The sequence below is a fragment of the Athene cunicularia genome (assembly GCF_003259725.1).
Source record: "Athene cunicularia isolate RWA chromosome 1 unlocalized genomic scaffold, athCun1 chr1_part1, whole genome shotgun sequence".
NCBI classification, from domain to species: domain Eukaryota; kingdom Metazoa; phylum Chordata; class Aves; order Strigiformes; family Strigidae; genus Athene; species Athene cunicularia.
The window spans coordinates 101,781,351-101,790,119 of record NW_020799091.1 but is presented as its reverse complement, the minus strand read 5'-3'; the positions used below and the strand labels follow the sequence as shown (position 1 = coordinate 101,790,119).

Below are 8,769 nucleotides of genomic sequence, written 5' to 3'. Positions count from 1 at the left end.
GGAGCGGGCGGGTGAAGCCTTCCCGCCGCAGGTCCTGTGGCCCGGAGCGCGGTCCGCGAGTCCTCTCCGGGGCGTGAGAACTTCCCTCCACTTGTAAAAACTTACTTATCTTGGGTGAAAACGCAAGAGGGTGGGTATTTGGCATCTTACTGCGTTTGCTTCCTGGTGTTCCGCCAGGTACGTGCTGCACGTCCACTTCTCCCAGTTGGGATTTATTTTCTAACATCTGACTGTTGATAAGGAAGAAAACCACTTCAGATCTGGCGTGACTCCACCCCGTTTGGTGGTCTACTGTCTTTGTCTTAAATCCGAACTGGCTGGTAACTTGTAAAAGCTAATCTGGAAGGGATAGGTTGTCTGCTTTGTTACCTAGTTTGTGCTGGTATTTACAATTAGAATAATAATAATAGGGATGGATAGTACCGAATGCTCCACGAACTCCGGGGCTTCTTGGGAGCACAAGTATCTCTAGTGATTGGGTTTCAGTATCAGTTGATAATGCATGTGGGCTCCAGCAGTTTCCCCTACTTCACAATTACCTGGTAGGATAACAAACGCTAATTCTACTAGTGGAGTTTGTGCCCGTATCATGATGGGCTTGTTGCTTAATTCCTTGTGTTCTAGAGAAGAGAAAAGATAGATCTTAACAGAACAATGGGACTTCTCCCCTGACTGCAAAAGTGAAACTGTAAAAGATACTGGAGTAGCACTGGGCAGTTGTGCAGGGGAAAAACAGGCTCTGTTGAAGTGTCTTCTCTTGCTTAAGTTAGTGAAGGTCTGTGTCAGGCATTACGGTCAGATTCCTTTTTGGATAACAGGTAAGTATAAGACTTTTTAGGTTGAAGGGAAATTAAAAACTAAAAGAGTTTGGTTGGCCTTCCACAATCAAGCTGGTACCTTCCACAAATCAAGCATAGTTTTATGTGTTCCTCTGAACAAATGCTTCATCCCGTAGCAACAAATTTCTCTAGACTTCGTGTGAAGTGTTTGTTTTCTCAATGGATAACTTATGAGTACATCAAGGAACAGAAATCTCACAGAACTCCTTTCCTTGCAGAAAAAATGATGACTTACTCTTGTTGGTTTGGGTTTTTAATCTGATTGCTAATACAGGAAAGAATTTCCCCCTTTTTCATTATACCAGTTAGCTTCTTTGGGAGTATTCAGTAAGGGACTTTGCTCAAACCTTAGTTTCAAAAAATCTTCTAACAGTCAACCGGATCACCTGTAACCATGCAGGTGTCAGTTCTTTCAGATACTTAATTAAGCTTCTCTGCATTCTTCAGAAGTGGTGGTTCGTTCTTCCCCATTTATCATGAAGATGATATACGAGAGTAAGCGATACAGGAATTGGACTCTCAGGGACCTGTTCAGTGGGCACTACCACTGCAGTTCAGTGGACCCTACTCTGGCAGTTTGGGGATTTCCACAGAACCAGGTCTGTGGGCAAAAAAGATAGATTCTGGTTTTGCTTCTAGTTGTGAGATACTTAATGAGGTGCCATTTGCTTCCTGTCTAGCCCTAGTAGCTTCTTACAGGTGGATGTCATGTGCAGGACTTGATTTCTTCAAAATTAATTTTACATAATAGTTTTTGAAGGAGATGATGAGTAGTTTGAATTTCTTTAAACGTTTTCTATAACAACTGTACAACTCAGTTGGCTACTATTCCTTTTGAGAAATTTTAAACTAATGAGTTCCCTTATTAACTTGTCTTTATTAAAGTGTTGGGTTTGCAGTAGAGTAGTCCCCCGTGAAGGAATGATTCCAGGATGGAAACCTCTCTAATCTCTTATATTGTGGATATTTAAATAGTAGCATGTTTGCTCGTTCTACTGTGACTTTTTTTCCTCTGTACTCCTACTTCCTACTCCTTTACCTGTGAATTGGTTGTGTTATTTATTGTAAACTGTTAATATAATTTGGCCCAGTTCTTTATCGTGTGTATTTCATACATATGATATATGGGATGGTTAGTGAAGCATGATAATATTATATCTTTACAGACCAAATGCTGCAATTCTTTCTTACCCCTTACGTTCCAACAGACTCCAGTATTCTACAGGGTGTGAAAATCTGCAGTGTGAATGAGAATATAATCACAGGATAGCTTTCCTTTTTAATTGCTAACATCCTGCATTAGTTTGAGACTTAACAAGATGTGCTATTTATGCACATGTCAAGTGATGACCCTTGAGAGGGATGCATGGAAAGATGGGACTGTCAATAAATGCTTTATTGTTGAGTTTATTTCCTTATGAGGAAATCATGAATCTTCTATCTTCCTGTTGCAGCATTTTATGTAAAATGCTGCTTAAATTCATAAGCAGCCTCTTTCAGCCTTGCTAGGAAAGTAATATGTAGCTGCATCTAGATGGCAAAAATACACGTAACTTTCAAAGAATTTTCAGAAGTTCTCTGTAACCAGTGAAAGCTGTAGCTGGCCCATAACAAAGACATTCAGTAAATTTGGATACCTCCAAGAAAATCAGGCTTTGGACTCAGTGCTAATGTCCATTTATAGTACTGGATTTGACCCTGGAACATTTGTTTGAGAAACGGATATTGTCATTTTGTGAAATCTGTAGTAGATTTTGGCTTTAATTTTTAGGTGAATTCTTGTCTTTAAAAAGCTATCTTGGTATTTGGTTTAGAAAATATTTGATAGGGGACAGCCCATCATCTAGTTTTGTTCTGTGACTTACAAACAAAAAATTCTTTTTCTGTTCACAGCTCTGTTCTTAAGACATTTTAGCCATGACTAAGAGGGAGGCAGAGGAGCTGATAGAAATAGAAATTGATGGAACTGAAAAACAGGAATGCACTGAAGAAAGGTATGTACTGTCTTTGCTTTTTGGGGTCCTTAGGCTGCAATTCATTTATTTATTTGTTTTCTTTAATAGGTTTCAGATTTGGGGCTGCACACACTAAGTTTGGTTATTCAGATTCATTATTGGCTATTGTGTAATGCTTCAAAGATGGCCATGGATGGTTAGGAAATTAGTGTTTTCTAGCTAGACAAAAGAAGTAACTTTAAACTGGCAGATGTAACTGGCTCAATATGATCTCTGTAATCCTGCTGTTGATTGTTTCCACAGTTTTTCAGCTTTCTTGCTGAATACAAAATTCATAGTTTTACTTGTGCTCTCTTCAGTTTTTCTTATCTAAATAAATGGTGGCTTTCTTCAAGTGGAGCTGTAGCTACTATAGGAAAACCAGTATAGTGCTATCATGTTCTTCAGTCTTAATTCCCAAACCATTTTGTTTCTCTTGCTACATTCTTAATAGTCCTCTTCCCCTGCCTTCATGTCTGTGGGAATATGTCTACATGTACATGCTGCAAACCTTTCAGCTTCAATATATCCTTCTGTACTTGAGATTAACCTTTCAATTTCTTCAGTCCATTGCTTTACTGTTACACAGGATCATTTGTTTTTAACGGGGCAGAAATTATGTTCTGTATCTATTGTCTGTATTGTTGTTGGGGCCATTGAAACCATAGATACCGAAGTCTGATACTTCAGCCTGTTGGGTTTTTTTTACTTCCTAATGCTTCCCTCCTAAATTTTACAACTGTTTTTGAAAGTACAGAGAGGCAGTTAATGTTTTGGATAGAAATAGCTGAGGCCACTGTGTGACCTGCTCTTTAAGAACCTGTTTTGGAGAACTGATTCAAAACCACATACTAGTTTCTTCTTATTCTGAGCTCCTTGTATATTTTACTACTTACAAACTATGTCTGTATATACTTTATGATTTCCTTCTATCAAAATGTAGAGAGACCAACTGTCTGAGGTCTTGTTAAGACAGGTGTCCCGTCACATTGATGTTTCTGAATGCCTACACTGATACTGTCATCATTTTAGTGCAGGACAGCCCCTGACACATGACTAATGTTTCCTTCAAGGCTCCATGTTGCTGTAGTTACTTCTGATTGTTTTTTGTATGCATTAAGTCCTTGTGCTGTCTGGTGTAGAGATATGGACAATTAATTACTCTGAGAGTGAACATTTTTTCCTTCTTTTTTCCCTGTTAAGTTTCTGTGTGTGTTTTTAACTTGAATATCCTTTAAATACAGTCTAGGCAAGGTAAATAGGATTAGTTTATTCTACATGCTAATAATGTATAACATACTAATCATGACTTAATCTCTTGAAAACGGTGATCTGAAAATAATCTTGGTATTTGGCTTAGCTTTTTAATGGCAACAGGGTGAAAGAATAGTTGCACAACTGTAACATCAATAGGACAAATTTAGTAATTCACTATACTCAAGCTAAGGTGTTGCATGGCATTAAGATTTCAGAGTCAGTATTACCTCTTATGTAGTTTACTTCTCCTTTTTCCTATCCCTATGTATGAACATGTAGGTAATGATTTGTTGTTTTAATTTGGTATTTAAGCATTGTTGAGCAAACCTACACCACAGCAGAATTTGTGAGTCAAGCTATAGACATCAATGAACCAATTGGAAATCTTAAGAAGTTGCTGGAACCCAGACTGCAGTGTTCCTTGGATGCACATGAAATTTGCCTGCAAGATATCCAGGTAAATTGAAAGGCTATGAAAGAGTTAAGCTCTTAATGGAGAAGGATTTTACATACTTCGTGACTTTCTTCCATTGTTCATGGAATTCATGCTTCATTTGGTATATTAATTACAATTAAGATTTTCATTTTATGTCTGGTTCGTTATCGTCAGGCCATTTAATATGTACATACTATTTCGTTGTGAATAAAATACTTTTCAGGTTCTGCAGGTGAGGGTAAGAAAGCAAAAAATTGCCACCTTGGAAGTGAAAGAAGGAGGGCAATGACAGTGCTATCTTCTCTTGAGGTAGCCCACATAATTTGTTGCTGCCTGAATTTCCATGAGTCTAGTCTTGTTTTGAATCTGAATAAAGCAAGAAGGTTTTTATACTATTCAGTTGCATAGATAGTAAAACATTACTCAAAAATAGCATGCGTGTGGGTTTCTTACAGGCATCTCTACACCTTAGACAATGTAACTGTTTCGCATGTGTTCATCTGCATGTTTTACTTATAGTTGTAATCAGGCATCTGCAGCTTCTCCAGAAACAACAGGGAGAATACTGCTTTAAACACAGGAATTTTTATGAAGGTGTTAAAAACTGAGAAAGGGAACTGTAGATACTTTTCACAAAGTGAAGGTACTTCCAGGTATTGTATTGCATTTTTTTAGGATAAAAAAATGTCCCTGTAAGTGAAACTACCTTAAACAGAGCAGAGTGGCGAGTTTCAAATTCCAGTTGAATTCTTTGTCTTGTACTATGTCTGCATAGTATTAAAAATATTTACATGCTTCTTCAGAAGATTTGCTGCAGACGCTAAGTGTTTCTAAAGTGTAAAGGAGCATTACATTTCCTATAACCATGACTAATACATATTTTTAATCTTTTTTTGCTTTTATCAAGCTGGACCCTGATCGAAGCCTTTTTGATCAAGGAGTAAAAACAGATGGAACAGTGCAACTCAGTGTGCAAGTAATATCTAGGCAAGGTAAGTAGTTATGTTCATCTGTTGTACAGACAAATTAATATTGTAGAAGTGCTTGTGAGCAAATCTAATCCCCTACTATTTCTAGCTGTAAAATTGAGAAAATCACTCAACGGTCATATAGCATCAGAATGTCTCTTTCATTGTGTACTGTGTTTATAAGTAGTATATGTAGTAGTAGTAGTAGTTAAAATAAATGTCATGGACTGATGCTATTTGAAATGTTTGTCTATAGTAACTTCATATCAATTTTTGAGATAAAAAACAAACAAAAAATCCCAGACAAACTTGTGTCAAATAATGACAGTTACAGCATGAGACTTTTGTTAAGGGTGAGTAGTTGCTCATACCAGGCCAAGTATCTAAGCAGGTGAAAGATTTTTGTCTAGGTAGGTGACAATTTCATCTTTCTGAGGTGAGTGAACTTGTGTGCTTTGTGAATGATTTGATTGTGAGAATATATGTAGCTAATCGAAAATTGTTACAAAAGGCTAGGATCACTGTTTATTGTCTGTTTTCTTTGGATGAGGAGTCAGAGTAATCTGTTGTGACAGAGGAGCATTAACCAGGTGGGTAGGGATTTGTTGATGCATAGTTTTTATTTGTATTATCAGGTATGACAGGATTTTCCTGTGTTGAATCCTCAGGAATTAGTAGCTTCATTGTTTTGCTTTTTGTCCTATTCTTCTCCTTTGCCCCCTCCATATGTCTTGGAAGGACTGCCAACACTCACTGAAGACTGTTCGTGTTGGGCTCTGGGAACAGCTACAGACGTTTGTTGCCATGTTTTCAAACAGGCAGTGGCAACAAGTTGTTACTGGAGTACGGTATCTTTGATTATCTGTTTTGAGTTATGTCAGCAAAGCAGATCGGCAAAATTTGGGGAGCATGTTTTGTTTTCTTGTGGCTTGAGTGTATATTAGACAGAAGAAAGCCTTTCTGGTTTTTATTAACAGACTGACAATTTGTAGTTGATGCTGAATATCCAGTAACTAGTGCTAGGTTGAATTCTGTTCCTCGTGTGTAATGGGGATTGAGCTCCCTTTCTGGTTTTAAAAACAGTAGAAATATCCTTCAGGGAGCTAGAATAACTGCTCTTAATTCATGCCCCGAAACTTGTAGTATGCAATGCTCAGACTTCCATTTTCAAAAGGATGCAGGTGATAAATGATAAGTATCTTCACTGTTATCTTCCATCTTCTTTCTTTAGTTTTTTTTTTCTTTAATGTAACCTTTTTTTTTTTTTTTTTTTCTCTTGCTCGCTATGTTTCTCTCTCCTTAAAAGAAACACCTGAGTATTAAGCAATTTTTTTATAACTTCAATGTGATCCTCAGTGTTGTTTTTTGGGCCATGATACTTGACACTCAACTGTCTGAAGGCAAGTAAAATATGGCAGGACAGAATATCAGAAAACAAACAGCATGGATATAAATAATAAAAGGAAGATATTTGGATCACTAACAGGGAAATGGACTTGTTACTCTGACTGCAGTGTCATTTGAGATGGGAGGAGGGGGGGGAAACAGGTTCTTATGCCATTCACATATTTTTCTTGTATGGATGAGGTATTGAAAGATTCTTGATGTACTTATTTTAATTTTTCCCCAACTTGTATAATGTATAGAATTTGGCTATCAGTAATAAGTGATGCTAATCCTTGTGATGGATTTAACTTTCTTAAGAGAAAAGCTGTTATGTCAGTTCAGGTGTTCTGTCAAATTTTGATTAGCCATCTGTAAATTCAGAGCAATAAACACCAGCTGAAATGTAGTCCGTTGTAGTTCTTTTATAGCAGTTCATGTAAAGATATCTTAAATATGAGCTACAGCAGATAAAATATCGGTCTTGTTTATTCTTTTCACTAGAAAGACCATTGTGTCATTCTACTTTGCATTAACTCTTTTCTTCTGTTTTGAAGAATGGAGATGTATGTGGTTTTCCTGTCATTGTGAGAACAGCAATTTTGAGTGCAGCCCTGTTCTGTATTGCTCTGACTCTTGCAAGTTTGTGGAGATCTGAGTAACTGTATTGCATTGTATGTCAAAAAAACTTGAAAAAAGTTTTAATTTATAAGACCTTCCAAATATTTTGGTCTCTGTTTTTGTCTTTAATCCAGACACAAGTTACATCTAATCAAGGCTTTTTCCTGCCTGTCTGACTGTAGATAATACCAGATTAACATTTTGCCATCCTTAAACTCTTAGGGTTGATAGGTGTTTTTTTGCTTGAGATATGATAAAATGGATTCTGACCCTATTTTTAGTTGCTAACTTTCTTTTTTGGTTGTTTCTTGGTGGGGGGGTGTGTGTGTGCGCTGTTTGTTTTGGTTTTTTTCAAGAAAATAAACAGTTAGTGGGAGAGGGAAGATAAACTTTTCAGGTTGTAAATTGCAGTGCTAGGTGTATGGCATAGACAAATATTTTTGGGGAAAACTTCAGAGGTGGAAGATCTGTCTGGCAGCCTGTCACCTGAAGGAATCTTTTTGTGCTTTTTCTACTTCCTTAATCAACAGAGTAGAGGCAAGCTTGACTGGAGGTACTTGCTACACTTTTTTCGGATGAACTGTGGTAGACAGAGATACTAGATTGAAAGGGCTAGAATGAGAATGGTGATCTCTGACAGACATTGGTTTGAGCAGTAGGAGGAGAGAGGCCTATATTATGGAGGCAGAAAATGTAGTTTTGCTTCTATTTCTTGTTGTTTGCAAAGTATATGGACTTTATGGAGTCCAGTTAACTTGCCATTGAGGTCATTGACATACCAGGTACACAAACCAGTCAAAGCTGTGTTTGTGAAAGTGTAGCTGCTGTCTGTGGTGAGCTCAGTTTTCTCTGTTAATGCGCACCCGGAGCACACCTGCAAGATTAACATTTTTCCTGTTCCACCTACTTTTTAAATCCTCGACTGACATAAGAAGTTAATGTTTAACTGTTTTGAGAATTTCTGAGCATGTGTATGTAGCGGTACTATAGATACTTACACAGATTTTGAGACTATGTGGTGGTTAAGCACAAAAGGTTTTTTTGGATTTAGGTAGCTGAAGTCCAAGTCCTGTTTTAAGCATGTAACTCCTCATTTGTCTGTGGTTTCTAAACTGTTTTTTGCAATAACTAGGCTTTTATTATTTTAGTATGTAAATGAATGATTCATAAATGTAATGAAACATAATAATTTAGATTAAAAGTGCAGCTTGACTAATGTCCTGTCTCTGGCTGTGGTTAATACTAGACATTTCAGGGGGGGGGGGGGGGGG

The 8,769-nt window shown here is 37.3% G+C and overlaps 1 protein-coding gene and 1 long non-coding RNA gene across 4 annotated transcripts in view; one reads left to right on the top strand and one right to left on the bottom strand.

Moving 5' to 3' along the window:
* The first annotated feature begins 6 nt into the window (after positions 1-6).
* The window catches only part of GABPA (GA binding protein transcription factor subunit alpha), a 32,277-nt gene continuing 23,514 nt past the window's right edge, over positions 7-8,769 (top strand). The window contains exons 1-4 of one of the 3 annotated variants that reach the window (XM_026849961.1): positions 7-130; positions 2,733-2,833; positions 4,403-4,547; positions 5,434-5,518. In XM_026849961.1, coding sequence (XP_026705762.1) covers positions 2,757-2,833; positions 4,403-4,547; positions 5,434-5,518 — 307 coding nt within the window. In that variant the 5' untranslated portion in view covers positions 7-130; positions 2,733-2,756. Of the gene's footprint in view, positions 819-2,732; positions 2,834-4,402; positions 4,548-5,433; positions 5,519-8,769 lie in introns of all 3 variants that reach the window. The other 2 variants (XM_026849956.1, XM_026849971.1) reach the window with 2 other exon arrangements.
* The window catches only part of LOC113480818, a 21,114-nt gene continuing 12,351 nt past the window's right edge, over positions 7-8,769 (bottom strand). The window contains exon 3 of the long non-coding RNA XR_003398540.1: positions 7-18. This is a non-coding gene — a long non-coding RNA (uncharacterized LOC113480818). The remainder of the gene's footprint in view (positions 19-8,769) is intronic.